At 48.6% G+C, this 15,730-nt stretch overlaps 1 protein-coding gene across 1 annotated transcript in view; it reads left to right on the top strand.

Moving 5' to 3' along the window:
* LOC140915541 (proton-coupled amino acid transporter 1) overlaps positions 1–15,730 on the top strand; it is a 50,269-nt gene extending 34,539 nt beyond the window's left edge. Inside the window, exon 11 of the mRNA XM_073355303.2 lies at positions 10,137–15,730. Coding sequence (XP_073211404.1) covers positions 10,137–10,396 — 260 coding nt within the window. The 3' untranslated portion in view covers positions 10,397–15,730. The remainder of the gene's footprint in view (positions 1–10,136) is intronic.

Below are 15,730 nucleotides of genomic sequence, written 5' to 3'. Positions count from 1 at the left end.
AGCGTAGCCAGTAGCAATATGGGCTTCCCCAATCTGACCCCAATGCTTCCTCTGCTGGGGGAACTCACCCTTACTCTAGAGTGGATGGGTCACTCCTACCGTGAAAGGGTAACTTAATCTGTTCCTGCTCTCTGTTCTTTGTCCCAACTGCTGAGAGCGCACATGCCCGAATCACAGTATATGAATGGAGAACTGGCAAAATGAAACAGAACAATCTTCTGAGCAGGGCGAGAGGCTCAAATAAGTCTACTCCATGGAAGCTGAATAGCCCAAAGGGAAGCCCTAACCTCGAAGAACTTTGAAGGCTGATAGAGTGGCTGTAGCAGCAGGTGTTTAGCGTTGGTCTTGCCTGGAAGCAATGCAGACGACCTGTATACCAAAAAGAAAAGGAGGACTTGTGGCACCTTAGAGACTAACCAATTGAGCATAAGCTTTTGTGAGCTACAGCTCACTTCATTGGATGCATACTGTGCATCCGATGAAGTGAGCTGTAGCTCACGAAAGCTTAAGCTCAAATAAATTGGTTCATCTCTAAGGTGCCACATGTCCTCCTGTTCTTTTTGCAAATACAGACTAACACGGCTGTTACTCTGAAACCTGTGTACCAAGGAATTGGTTGAGATGATTGCATCCTCTGTAGGGAGCATCGTGAGTAGGTAAAGATTTGGAGTCTGGGCTTATTGCTGTCCCTGGATATTCAGTTCACTGCAGCCAGAGATGCCTCATTCCATCTCTGGCTAGTGGGAAGACTGCGCTCCTTCCCCTCAATGCCGACCTAACCATTGTAATCTGCTGTATCACCTTTCTCGAGTCACTGCAACGCACGTCGCCAGACACTGACTTAGAAGGCTGCAAGGGACAACTGGCTACTGCCGGTCTCCTAGGCTAGGCCAGACCAATCAAAAGCTTGTTGTATTGCTGCTCCCCGTCCAATCCAGCATCTTCAACATCCTGGCCCTCATCAAAGCTTTCGGTATGCCAGTTACCTCTGGGCTACCTCTCTGTGCAAGGCAACACAGATTCAGAGGCTGACGGGACCTAGAGCCAGTTGTGGACTGGGGAGCTCTTGGTGGAGGGCCTTTGCCTAAGGAGCGCTCTGCCACAGATTTTGCTGAGCTTGGATCACGCCAGAGGATGAAGCAGGTCATGCTTCTGTATGCAGGTCTTCTCCGAAAGACTGGAAGCCGCCAAATAGCCTTCCATGCTGGGGGTGCAGGGGCTATGCTGCTAATAAGACTGTTCCAGTGCTGTCCTCTTAGATACCACAGTGGTGAGCAACAGACGAAGAACCTGGGCACCAAGAAATTCTCACCAGGTTGGGTTTGTGTGGGGCCTGTGTTGATAGGATCAAACGGAGTTACTGAATCAGTGAGAATTGCTGTGTAGATGGTCCCTATGCATGGCTGACGCCAGAGCCTTTCTCTGATGCCAAGGAGGATGGATGCAGGGGGAACCCATCAGTGCCACCCCCTTTCCAAACAACTCATGGCCAGTAAGTACTACAAATAAACCACAACTTCAATTTTCCTGCATCCAGAGTTTGTACTAACAGTAGTATCTACTACTAGAAATGGACTCCCCGAGCGGATACATCAAGAGGCTGGGAAAGAACAAAGGGTTAAAGGAGATGGGTTTTGGTAGCCATCCGTGTGTGACTGCAGCGAGCCCACAGATGGTGGATTAAAAATAGTCCCAGATGTGCTAAGGGGACAGGCATGGATTCCTTTGTCACGCATATCCCTGCTGGGTTTGTGCACTCAGAGGGGAGTGAGTGTGAGTTCACTCAGAGGGGAGTGAGATCACGGGCTCTCAGAGGATAAAAGCCATTAAGTGGTTGGCATGAATATTCATTGGAATGATCTCATGACCTTGGACTAAGCCTCTGTCAGAGCTTCGGTGGCCCAAGAGAGGGTGCAGTTTGGATTTGTTTTAGCTTAGCACTTCTAAACCTACACCGTTAAAAGCCCTTTGAATTAATATCTGTGGAAAGCTCAATGGTTGTCCCCTGAGGCTGAGGGACTGCAGCCGGTGATTTACTTTTGCTGCTTGTTTTCAGTGGGGTTTTAATTGTGTTTACTTTGAACCACCACAATTAAAGGAGTCGTAGGGGACACACGATAGCACATTTTGCAGCCCGTTACTCTGCTTGCCCTGCGAGTTGTCTCTGTAGGGTTGTGCCCTTTGGAGCCAGGAGATGGGTGGGGAATATTTTGACTGGGGGAAGGAGAGATGAGAAAGAGGAAAATGAGGTGCAAAAGTGTCTGGCTCCTGTTATTCCTCAGCATCCCTCCCTTCCATCTCGCTCACACCCTTAACTTGAGCCAGACCTGAGCAAGTGCCATACTTGAGTTAAGCAGTGGAGCAGGGCAGCCCCCTCTTTAAACTGCAGCATTGGAATGCGGAGCTTTTATCAAGAGGTGAAGCCTCTTTCCATGGAGCTTTGTAAGTGATCCAGGCTTCCTTCACTCCCTTGCCGTGGCCTGATGGCCGGCTGTTCCTGGAAGCAGCTCAGTGGCAGTGAAATATCTGCTTCCGTGTAGCAGCCAGTATCTCAGTACCATCACTCTGTCCGGTGTAGTGTTTGGGCCACTTCTGAGCCTGCTTTTGAGGCCTGGGAGCCAAAGACCTGAGTTCTAATCTTGACTTTGATGCTAACCAGCCTTCCTGACAAGGTGGTTCACCTTGAGGTGAAAAGGACTGTGTACATTCTGAGAGGCTGCATCTGCCATCAGTTATGTGGCTACAGTTCCTGTTGACTTCAGTGGGAGCTACACCCTGTAACTGAGGGCAGAGTTGGGCCCCAGTATTGTCAGAACACTTCAGTTTTTAAGATCTACAGCCATGTGGTTTTCCCCCCCAATGTAAAATATCCAGGCTTTTAAGGTTCTCTGTTTACCCCCTGCCAATAATATTTGGGTGCAAAACCATCAAAAGTGGGAAAACCAAGATTTCTCCCTTTTTCCTTGGCACAATTGTAGGCCTTTCTTGCTTTGTGGCTTTAGTATGCATAAATGAGAAGCTGATGATGGCAGCAAGACTGTGCGGGTCTGTTCTCCATTAAGCCCACAGCTCTCAGTCCAGCTGAACTGTGGCAAACCGCGGTGTTGGGATAGGGACAAAAAGGCCCATGGAAGACTGCAGTGAGTCTATCAAACCCCGTTGAATTAGTTACCTGAGTCAGGATTTTGAATCCAGCAGGTGTTGTGACAACAAATTGCCCACGTACACAATTCCTTAGATTGAGGCAAATTCTAACATGGTCCTCATGGACGGCCAGTAGCTCTTGTAAAGGAAGATCTGGAGGTGATAGAAGAAACAGTTGCAAAAGTGCCCTCAGTCCAGCTGTTGAGATCTTTCAATGCCCGAGAGCTCTTCACGAAGAGCTTTTCTTGCACTACGGCCCCTTCTCTCAGCTATTGTTGCTACTGGAGAGAAGAATGGGGAGGGGGACAGTGATTCTGGCAGAGTTATTACACTGAATCCTTTCCATTTGAAATGCCATTCCATGTCTGCAGGTTGCCCCTTGTGCTACTCAAATGAGCATCTTGATCCTGTGATCAGAGGAATAACGTCCAATCATCTGTGGCTGTCTTGTGCAAGCAGCAACCTGCTTACAGAGGCTAATTTACTAGCTTTAGACACGAAAGTTCAGTGCCCAGATGTCTGTCTAGAGCAAAGCGCAGGACTCCAGGCAGACAGAGCTGGGGTAGTAATATAGGAAAAGTTACACAGAATGCTACAAGGCCATAAATTGCTCAAAGGTGCCCCCTGTTGGCGTTAGAGGATGCTGCATTATGAACAGGTTGTAGCAGGAATCTCACTCCAGCACTCAAAGGGTGAGCTGCTTGCTGGCTTGATTGTGATCCTCTCTCCTATCCTCGTTGCTTCTTAATCCGTGAACGGGTGGCCTCCTTTGCTAGGTACTGCATGCCTCCTAGCGGGCTGGCTCCTGCTACCTGGCATGCAAAACGCCTCATTGAGGAAAGCACTGTAATGTGCCAGAACCCTGGTGCCTACGCTGCTTTTTCCAGCCGGTGGAGTGAGTTGTGATTACTTGCTCCAAACCATAAGAGCCATAGTCCTCTGTGCCTCTGATCAGTCTGAGACAATTGTCAGCTCCGGTGCTCCTGGGCTTTCCAGGGAGACTTGCAGCAGAACAGGGAAGACCAGACTTGACACCAAGCCCTGGGCTACACTACAGACGTATGTTGGCATAACTGCATTGCTCAGGGGTGTGGAAAATCCCCCCCCCCCCCCCCCGCTGATGCACTTATACCGGCTGAACTCCTGGTGTAGACAGCACTATATCGATGGGAGGGCTTCTCCTGTCACCATAGCTACTGCCTCTCGGGGAGGTGGAGTTCCTACCCCGATGGGAGAAGCTCTCCTATCTGCATAAATAGCATCTTCACTAAGTGCCACAAGAGCTCAATGCCGTATGGGGTAGACAAACCCTGAGACTACTTCCCCGCCCCTTTCGCATATGCTCCAAAGACAGCCAGGAGCACACATCGGATTTGTTTTCTCAGGTCACCTTTACAGCGGACAGGGGTAGGATGAGCTCGGCATCCAGTCGGTCTCGCGCTGCTGTAACCTTACTTGGAGACTGACCGCAGCACACAGCTGCAAAATCCTATGCTACAGCAGGTCCTGCGCTGTCTAAGCAGAGCGGGGCCACAGAAGGGCAAGTTGGCCTTAACTTAGGAGTTGCTGCCTGTGTTGTGACATTGTGTTTAATTCCAGCAAAACTCGATTGAGAACAGATTTCTGCTGCAACCCCTCAGCCCTTCCCTGAGGTTCCACCGTGGCCAGTCTTGAGCTAACCAGCCAGGCTTGCCGGTGCTGTTGAATTAGATGGCTGTTAGTTTCAAGGCCCTGATCTTGTGATGTGATTAGAAAGCTCTGTCAGAGGCGCTAACCTAAGCAAGTTGCTTGCAGCGGCGGCCGTGTACTTCGCTGTCTGAGTGTCACGGGGCAGCGTAGCCACCGAACTAGGTGTGTCAGAACCTGCGGCTCCAGTGGCTGTCATAGAGTTGAGTTGCCATCTTACCTGGCTGCCCCTAGCCCTCACACTGGAGCTGTGTTGGCAGAATGACCCCTGGACTGAAGACCTTGTTGTCGGGGGCGCTGTGATGCAAGCTGAACAGAGCCACGTTTCTTTCCAGGCACATTTCTTGTTCCGTTGCACAAGAGATCTGTTTTCTGGTGACCCATATTAAAATAAATAAGCTCTGGGTGCAAAAATGCAATGTTTTTTTCCTATATCCTGGGCTCGAGGAGTTGGATTCTTCCCCCCCCGAGTGTGTAGCAGACAGTATTTTTTTTTTGACAGGCCTTGTTTTCAAAGCAATCAACCAATTTCCTTTTCTCTGTGGTGATTATGCTTTGAAGTGCCCTACTTCCATTGCCGAGAATCTTTTTTTTGTTGTGCAGAATCCGGTTGCCTTCGTCCTTAAGGTTTTGTGTACTGAAAAGCCTTAACAATGCCATTGAGCACCGACGATGAAGAGGGCTGCCCACCTTGTCTTTTCCTTTCTTAATAAGTTAGCTGTCTGGGGCTTTGGCTCTTACAATTTTTTTAAATTGATTTATTTTATTGAACTGCTCTCTGTGGTACTTATCCGGCCCCACTACTGTAGTGCTGGAGTGCCTCAGTCTTTAATGCACTAATCTTCACAACAGTCCTGTGAGGGAGGTAAGTGGTGGTATTACCATTTTGCGGATGGGAAGCTGAGGCATTATAAAGCTAAGTGACTCACCCAAGGTCACACAGGACATCTGTGGCGGAGCAGTGGATTGTACTCTGCTCTCTAGTGTCCCAGTCTAGTGCCCTAACTACTGGGCCATCTCTCTTCAGTGTTGTAGGGTCATCATTCTGTTTAGGATTACAAAGAGTGAAGCAGCATACACCCAGGCTAATGTGGCTGGCAGCTGAGAGAACATCCCACAACTAGCTTGGAGTTTCTCTCTCTCTCTTTCTGTGTAGCAGAGCATGTGTCACACCCAGGGCCCAATATACAACTTCAGTAATGGAAATCATTAGGGGCAGTCAAACCAGGGTTAGTATTTTCTGTAAGCGTTGAAGCTGGGGTGTGTGAGGGGGGAGACAGATTTTTTTCATTTGAAACTATCCATGGAATCTTGTGGGTTTTTACTAAATAAAACTAATGCTTGAAACAAAATTTGAGGTTGTCTTTTTCTCATCTCACCCCAACTGGAAGAGTAGGGGGACATTGGGGAGCTCGGGGGCAGAGAATCCCAGATTCTCCACTTTTTTTTCAGTTGTCAGTCTAGTGTTTTCAGTCTTCAAAATTTTCACCAAAACAAATTTTCCACAATTTTTGTCCTGATCAAAAAGCCATGTGTTGCTGGGTAAGACTTCAACAAAAAACTTTCAACCAGTTCTACAAATCATATCAAGAGCTTCACCCACCAAATTAATGGCCTGGGGTTGGGGTGTGTGCCATCTTGGAAAAACTTCTCCTCGACAACTGAATAAATTCAAAATAATGAACCTGGCACTGTTTTGGGGGCACTTGTAGGGTCAAACAAAAAAAACCTAGGCCATCTGTGGGGGTTTTTTTTAAGGAATTTCTTAACTCTAAAAACCTCTCTAGATGTATTGATAGGCTCATCTGTGCTGGTGTCATTTCCGAAGGTAAGCAAAAAAAATCTCTTTGCTCTATTCTGACATAGCGGGATACAACTTTTCCCCTTCCTCCTCTTTGTGGTTCAAGGGGTTTTGGATTTATGGGCTCGGAGCTCACGGAGTCAATGGTTTAAACCGTGGTATGAAACGCAGAGATGTTCTGGTGGCTATGATGGAGCACTGGAATGGCCTGAGACACTGGGAAAGTGGGGAGAGGCGGAGATGGATGTGAGGAGTCTCATGACAGCATATGGCTGGCAGGGCCTTTTGTCAGACCAGAGTCTCGGAAGTTGTTCACATTTCTGGAAGTGGAGTCTATTGGCTGTCACCCTGACTGACTTGCCGTCATGTGCTCCTTTCTTCGCTGTGATGATGGCCCTTCGGCACTGGTGCCAGAAGATGGGCACCGACCTCTGTTTTAATTTACACCTTTTTGGGGTAGAGCAGGGTGCTAGGTGTTTTTTTCTGGGCGGTTACTGTCTGGGTGAAGAATGTGAATTGTGCAGGAATGCTGGGACTGCCGATAGAGTTCAGTTGGGCCGAAAGGCCTTGGCCCGGCAGCAGGGTCCTCGTTTCGGGTCATTATCAGGGAGGTCAGTGTTTAACAACTCAGCGGGCCAAGTGGTAAAGTCCGAGGCAGTGCAGTCCAACTTCCTCTGCTGCCTTTGACGTCATTTCCTGCTCTGTGTTGTTCCCACCTCTCTGCCTCAGGCTCTGTGCAGTCACCCTCCTCTCCTCCCTCTTGTTGGCACACACGTTTCCTATCTTCTAAGTGAGGGCTGAGCCGGAGCTGTGACCCTCGTTCATGGTTGTATGAAGATGGCCAGGAGAAGCATCCTGTAGTAAATGCCCTTCACTGCTAGCTGATCAAGTCGGGAGGTTCCTCATGAAAATGGGACACGTGTGGCGAAAGTCTGCATGTTTCTAACTACCATCCAAGCCCTTAGGTGGGAAGAGTTGAAGTTGCCATGCCATGTGTGACACAACAGTTACCTTCAGTAGCAAGAGAATGGTTCCACTAATTCAGGACTGTGATTTGGGTGGGGGATTAAGGAGAGAGCTGCTGTTTCAACACAATATTGGACACACGTGTTGGCGAATAGAGAAAACACCTGGCCAAGGAACATGCTCGTTTTTTCTTTCAGGTTTTGTTCTAGTGTAAAAATTCCCCCTCTAATGGTCCAAATTCACTTTTTAAAGCATCATGTTCTTGATGCATATTGCCTTGATCATTGCTAATTATCACAGTGCTTATTGGCAACTGGAATGCTATGAAGGCCTATTTAACCCTCCCTCTGCCCTAAGAGATCAGTGTCCCTCGAAAATCCTCTTTATTGCTCTTATGGTCCGCACAACCACAGATCTGAGCACGTGTTACGCAGCCAACCCTGCTGGTGTTGGTCCTAATCTGAAGCATGGATTCCTGACATTGGGCATGTAGATCTGAGTTTAACCCCCTGATTTTGAAAATTGGGTCCTTACTTGGCAGTGGGAGGGGACATGACTCTGGATTAGCTGGAAAGCTCCGTTTGTGTGCAGCATAACAAAGGTCTTGGTGTCCCTGTGCAGCAGGTGCAGCTGCTTACCTGCGGTAAGCACATACCACCTGGTTTGTGTGCTGGCTCCCTGTCCCTCGCCAGATGCAGCCCAAGGCCTTGGCAGGCTTGTAAAGGCCCAGATTTTCCCAAGGCTTGTTTATCCGTTAGTGCCTAGCTCTGCTTTCTGTCACTGCTGTTAAGATTGGTTGGGGGCCCTGGCTGTCAGGCCCTGTGTGTGCCTGGTTTTCTCACTCCCCTCTGTAGCCTGTTGGAGCCAGAGTCCAGCAGACCTCCAGGGCATGATGCAAAAGGCCTGGGTCTTTAGCAACAAACTGGTTTTAGCTCTTGTTCTCAGGGGATGCGCCTGCTGTCTATAAGTGGATGTCTCACTGCCACAACCGTGGGCCCTATAGAAATAAGTTAAATGAGCCTCCTCCTCATAAAACTGAAGCTCTGCAAGTAGCCCAGTCCTATTGCCATGGTGCCGTTAACGACTCACTTCAAAATGCATTTTCCAAATAGCGATCTGAACTCCTCCTGTCCAGTGGGCTGCTCCTTCTGCTTTCCACATCCCTCCCTTGCTTCACCCTAACCAGTGAGCCTCTGTTCCACAGGCGGCCTTGAATGTGTAAATGTTTGACTGGTGAGAGCGCTGGGTCACTGCTCCCCTCCTCCATTGCAAGCTGCCCTGTGCACTAATGATCCAGCCTCTATCTTCTCTCCACCTTCCCTCAGAGGCAACAGAACCCATGGCAGGTGGGGAGGGTTACGTTGGCAGTAGAGGGGGCCTAAGCTTAAACTCAAAAATAACTTGCCCCTGTATGCCCAGCCTTGTCCAGGGAGTCCAGAGACAGCGGATGCGGCTTGGGAATCTGTGGCTTATTCCTTTGTACTGGGCTGCTGTCTGACATGTCCTGTTGCTCTGAAGGAACCTACCCTCTGCTGAAGAGCAGTATTCCCCATTGCAAGGAGACACTCGCCCCTTGGGCTGCTGGCCTTTCTGTGGCCTAGCCAGCTGGGAGCACGACGCCCTTCTGACTCCTGCTCAAACAAGACACCTCAGTCTGGTGGCCACTGAGGGGACCCCATGCTCCCCAGACTGAAGGGGAGAAGGCATGACCATGTGTCGGTTTTCTTCTGGGAAAAGATAATAGCCACAGTTCTTGGGACCGTGAACCTGACTGATTCCTGGAGTGAAGCTGCCACTGTGGGGATTTCTGATGCGTTTCTCATCATTTAATGATATGTGAGTCCAGGAACGATGGTGCCGAATCCCTGTGCACGATGGCTCTCCGTGGAACCCTAGTGCACTCCTGGAGGAGTTGTTCCCCCTCTTCTCTCCTCCCCCCCAATCTGGTCACAGTCTCTCTAGCCAATCTTGTGTGCAAACTGGGGCAAGGTGGAGCTCCAAATGGCCTCTAAATACCGAGCACCAAGGGGCTGTTCCGGAAGACCAACCCCTGAAAAGCTCCTGCTTGCTTTGGTTAATGACACCAGCACCTGTCATCTGTAGCTCTCTCCGCTTTAGATGGGTAGACAAGTGCTATCTCCAGAGAGAATCTCACTTGCCCAGGTTACAGTGACTCAATTGGCAGAGCCAGGAGTAAAGCCCGGGGCTTCGGAGTGCCCTATCCAACAGACAATCCCACCTTGGGGGCGGGGGAAGTTGTGCCTGGATTGGGTCGTTCTGTACCCTAGATGTGTGTTGTCACTTTAACAGACTTTGAGGAGGGAGGCGGGAAGAGACACCCAGGCTGCTGGCTTCCAGCAAAGCTTCATTTGGTTGGTGGGCAGAGGCAGAGATCTAACCCACGGGACCATACACCGACCCCTGCTGCCTTATTCACCTTATGCTGTGATGGCCTGTCTGTTCCCACCTGCTCAGAGGAGAGTGGTCCCTCTCCAGATGCCAGTACTAACAGCCCTGTATTTCTCTCTCCCTCTCCCAGGCCTGCTGGCAATCCTGATCCCCCGCCTGGACATCGTCATCTCTCTGGTGGGCTCTGTGAGCAGCAGTGCTCTCGCCCTCATCATCCCTCCCCTGCTGGAGATCACCACCTATTATGCCGAAGGCATCCACCCCGTCACCGTCGCCAAAGACTTCCTGATCAGCATCCTGGGCTTGGCGGGGTTTGTGGTGGGCACCTACGAGTCCCTTTGGGCACTGGCCACACCCCCCATTGCCAACACCACCAGAGCCTTGGTCTAGTGACCCCTTTTCCTTCCCTCACTCCACCCCAGCAGCGCCATACAGCCTCTTGGCAGCTCACTGGGTTTTCATCAGGGTCGAGGCAGTGACTCTCCCTTCCTTCTCTTTAAATGTATTTGTCCAGGTGAAGTGAGGGTGAATGCACAACTGGAAAAGACAGGACCCCGATTCCCATTCCCTTTCCCTCTCCTCTTAGTCTGCAGTTCCCACTTTGGGGGGGGGGGGTCTCATTGCTTGGCTCTGGGAGCCCTGCAGAGATGACTTGCGGCCCCTGGTTGGGATGGAGTGCCTTCCTTTGCTCCACCGGGATCCTTCTGGCAGATTAAGGTGACATACCTACAGGTGCCAAGGTACTTCAGTTTTAAGTGGACATGCTTCTAGACTATAGAGTACCAAGGGGAGGGAAGAAATCCTTGGGCTCTTTCAGGGATCTAGATGACTGCTTCACAGCTCAGGGTACCTCTACGCTTCCCAAACTCCCCTCTGCCCAGAAAAAGAGAATCTCTGACTCTTTTCTGGTGCCAACCCTTTTTTTTTTTTTCAGCACTTTAATTCATGGCAACAGAGCAACTCCAGCCAGTGAGTGACACATTAGAGCCCTCATCCTTCAGAGCTGTAGAACCTGGAAAATTACAGTGGCAACAAGGGGAAAAGGGAGCAGGAAACTGCACAATGAGAGAGAATCTCTTTCGTGCACTGACCTGGCAGGCTGATAGTCACAGCCCGGTTTGACACTCGCCGTGTGTAAGGCGGGCCTCGGTGGGTAGAGCGCTCTCTAGCTTGAGGAGCCAAACACATAAGTATTAGATGGCATTGTTTATTGGAATCCACATTACAAACCCAACTGTCTGGGCCTTTTTCAGCCTAGATCCCTGCCACACTCCATCTCGGGCTCCGTCCATTCTAGGTCGCATGGGATGAGGCAAGTCTGTGTGTGTGTTTGGGTTTCAGAGAAGAGTTGGGGGATTGTGCTAAATCCCTGACTTAAGTTTAGTTGTCTTTTTTTTTTTTTCCTCCTTTGTAGACTCTGTATAAACTATGTGGGGTTTATCGAAAGCATTAGGAACAAGGTACGCACGGAGCAGCCTGTGATGGTGTCTGGGAGCTTCACTTCCTTGCTGAGGCAGTTATTTTATTCTTGGACTAGGAGCCCACTTTCCTTTACCCCTTTCTTTCAAAAAAGGGCATGGGACAGGGATGTCCCCTTGCCAGTACTTCTTTAAGCTCACTCCACCTCACCCTGGAATGCTCCCTGCCTACAAGGGATGTCTTGTGTTTACACCCACCGTAGCTATGCCCCTGCTGGGTGGTGCTACCTCGCTGTTTGTTATAAATCACTGATAGCACAAATGCTGAATCATGCCGATGAGAACCGAAGGCAAATTGTTATAAAGAACCTGCGTTTCTCTTTTCTTCCCCTGCTGGATCTATCCTTTGGGGGTCCCACTACTTGCTAGGTAGGAAGAAGCGTTATCTGTTTTATCCACTTGGTTTGATTCGTGAGGGAAGGGAGCTGTCTCTTTCATGTTTCTCTTTCATTGATTTCCCTTTACTTTGCGCTGGATCTCTAGGCAGCGATAAGCTGTTTAAAGCTTTGTCATTGTCATGCTTTGGTGAGGCGTGGCTTGACATGACACCCTCTCTCATATTCCTGTGGCTTGCAACAGTTTGTCAATGACCAAAGGACTAGAGTAAGCAATCCATGGATATAGATACAGAGTTTGACTTAAAAATCTCTTCCTTCTGGTTAGCGTAAGAGGAGGGGATCACTCAAGTGTGAATGAAAGTGCTAATGAAGGGAGTGTTCGTAAAGCGACGGCTGGAAATCCAATAGCGTCCCAGCATACGCTTTCAGCACACATCCAGGACTACTTTGTAGTGATTGTTTTTTGTAATTTAGTTTTTTACATTGATTTTTTTTAAAGGCGTTGCCAACACTCCAGCAGGATGGTTTGTTAATCTCGTGTCTAAAAGTAAGCACAATCTGAAAGGGCTTTGGGCTGAATTTATTTATTTGCTACGGTGGGGCAAGTATGGCCAATGTATATACATCTTGAAATCAAAGCTTGGAAGCCAAACTTGCAGCGGGTGATCAGCAGAGGTTTGTTCCCAAAGCCCTGTGCTGAATATGAATGGTCTGAAGGGAGGGTTGATACTGTCTCTAAACCATCCAAAACCTCTGAGCTCTTGGACTAGTGTAGCAATGGAAAGATCAGTCTATACAATGGCTGGAGCATTTCATTTAATTAGAACAGGAGCAGGGTTTGATTTCCCCTTGGCCACAAAGTGGCTGTCTTAAGTAACTAGCAGGGCCTAGCCGCAAGTCTCTGCAGCCCTAACACAGGCCTGGAAGTGGAGTCTGTGCACATGTGAAATGGCAGGATGGCATTTTCAGGCAGGCTTTTTTTAATGGCAATTCCAAAACATGGCAGGCAGGTCCTGCTCCACCCAAGAGGTTGGGTCGTGAATACCTGACCCTGAGGGCTTTACTGGAAGGTGTCGATTTATGCTGTGGCCATACCAAGGGTTGGTTTTAAAAGGTACCCTGGTAAATGGGGTTATTGTGCTTTTGCATTTCCCAAAAGCTGCTTCTGTCTCCAGGAGCCCTCAGGGAGATGTTCAGGAAGCAATTGTGGACCTACATTGTCTGTGCTGCTCTCTCCATGTACATTCCTAACACAGATGTTTTCATTAAATGGAGAATTCACTTCCTTCATCAGCTCCTGTTATGCAGGTTGTTTCCTGAAGCAAACAAACTCTTAGCAGAACATTAAGTTCATATTTCCTTGAAAACAGCCTGACCAAAACAATGCATATCGGCATCTCTCCAGACCCTGGCGTGGGCCAAGCTTCTTTCCCACTCTCTAGTACCTCTCCTTCAAAGCCTCAAAGTGTGTCCTCTCCAGGGGCACACCTTTCCTTTAGAGATCCCCTCTCCCACCCCGCAGATACCCTGCTATCTCTGCAGCCCCAGTGCAGTCAACAGACTCTAGGAACAAGTTCCATCTGGGCCAAGAGCCAGCCCTGGTTTCAGCAAGGAATACTGTGACTGGTTTGAACTGAGCTTGGGGAAATGTAGGCAAATTTGGTGTGCTGGCTTCTTGGTTCTGGGAAACAGTGGGGCTTACCGTTCTTTGGGGTTTTAGACCTTTTTTGAGAGAAGACAAAATGCCAGGATGAGAAGCTATCTGGAGATGAGCTTCAATACATAAACTTCACTCAGGTCCCTCCTATTGTATGTAAGTAGCCTCTTTCCCCACGATGCAGTCATAGTATAGAAATTGCATTCAGTTCAGCATCAGTTCAGCATTGCATACGTTATCTACACCAGTGTGCCCAGGCCTGGTGTCTTCCTGCAAGATTTTCAGGCCAGTTGTACAGAGATGTAGCTTTTTTTAGCTGCAGGTAGCTATATCTTATGCTCCTTTACATTTTTACTGCCACTCTCATCATTGGGGTGGCTGCATCTGCAAAACAAAACCTGCTCCATCTGCAGCCTTCGTGCTGAAGGTCATAGCAAGCCCAGCCGCCAGTGAGGGCTTGTTACTGTTTACTTAGGTGAAGCTCTTGAGTTGCCAGTTGATATCTAGCTGGAGTGTCCCTTTAAGACCAAGGACCTGATCCTGCTGTCTCTTGCTTTGGTGTAAATTGCAAGTAATTGCGCTGAGAGCAGTGTGAACGAGATCAGGATCAGCAGACCCCTATTTCCGGGAACTGCACTGGGGAACGGCGCTTGACGTGCACACTACATATGGAAAGAGTGTAATGTAAAAGATCATTTTATATTGACTCCTATAGAACTTACTCTGGTGTCTGATTTCATTACTGACATGCAACTCACTGAGCCTCACCTTTTTCTACCCAGCATCATTGCATGCTGGAGTCTCGGAACAGTTTCTCTTGGCTTCATGGCTTTGTCTTCTGCGTGATGGAAAGTTGGCAGCAATTGATAGCCACTACCTCCTGTTATCAGCCAGGCTCTCCTTGCCAGCCAGCGTAAGGATTATTCCATCTAATGGAACACTAATGTGTGTGGCTCCCCCTCCCACTCCCACCCATCCACGTATGCTGCTCTTGGCCTCTACACAGTCCTGATTGACCGTGGAGGGGTGTCTCTTCTCCAATTCCCCAGGTAGAAGTGACCGTTCAAGTTAACCCCAGCACTCCATCAACCTCCCCTCCCTTGCTCCATGTAAAATACTAATGTCAGAATTATTGCTAATGGGACATAAACTATAAGTTATGGCCCCCAACAGTACGTGTCCTCTTCCCCCACCTCCATTTAAAAGCTGTTTCTACTGTCAGCCCTGAGCTGATACAGCACTGTACAGCTCTGAGGGCTGGCTCAGTGGGCACTCTTGCACAGAACACAACATAGATTAAATATAACTTTACAGAGCACTTGGATAACACGGGATTATTTGCTCTCTGAATATTAGCAGCTTGCTGCTGGTTCAGAAGAGGGGGAAAATTGTTTTGTTTGTACTAACTGTCTTGGCCATATGATCATGTTTAGAGGGATATTACAGAAGTGGCCACATCTACTTTTGGAGCCCCTGGTTGCATTTTACATGCATATCATGCTGTCCCTCTAACTCGGGTGTGGTACCACATCTCCAATCAAGGGAATGAAAAGGGGATTTCATGGCAGAGTAGAGGGAAAGAGTGCATGACATGCCCATCTGCAATGGTAAAGAAACCCAGGACAAAATTCCACTTTAGATCTACTCCTGGGTAACAGGAGTAACTCCATTCATAGTCAATGGATTTACCCCTGATGAGAACAACACTTGGTCCCTGGTGTTTAGAATGAATGGTTGGCATGGCAGTTTAAGTAACTGTGAATTTAGACTGTAATCAGTGCTGAAGTCCTCGCATTTGAGGTGCTTGTAGATTCCTATGATCAGGACAACATTATTCAAAATTTTTTGACTAGCTTAAATGTTGGGCCTTTCAGCTATATTTAAATGAAAATAAAGGGGTGGGGAACAGGGTGCATTTAGCTGGGGTTACACTTATCCATGGAATGACTGAATAATTGCGGAGCGAAGTGTAATGTGACATAAGGTAGTCACAGCCAGCATTGGTCTGGATGATCCGTGAGACCTACCATTTGACTTCCACGTTGTCAGCAGGTCAGTGACCAGGAAAAGCGTGTGTATAAATATATCTAATCTGTCGATGTATTTTTTTTGTGCCAGCATGTGTGTGTACTGCCAGCACACAGTATGTATATCTGCCCAGTGAAAGAACTGATTTGTATTTGGTGTTGTACCCGGATCATGTATTCTGTTGTTTTATTCAATAAATAAGGTCTATTTTTATTTTATTAAA

The sequence above is a fragment of the Lepidochelys kempii genome, chromosome 8 (genome assembly GCF_965140285.1).
Source record: "Lepidochelys kempii isolate rLepKem1 chromosome 8, rLepKem1.hap1, whole genome shotgun sequence".
Lineage (NCBI taxonomy): Eukaryota > Metazoa > Chordata > Testudines > Cheloniidae > Lepidochelys > Lepidochelys kempii.
The sequence above is the reverse complement of the archived record's forward strand: the minus strand, read 5'-3'. Positions and strand labels throughout refer to the sequence as shown.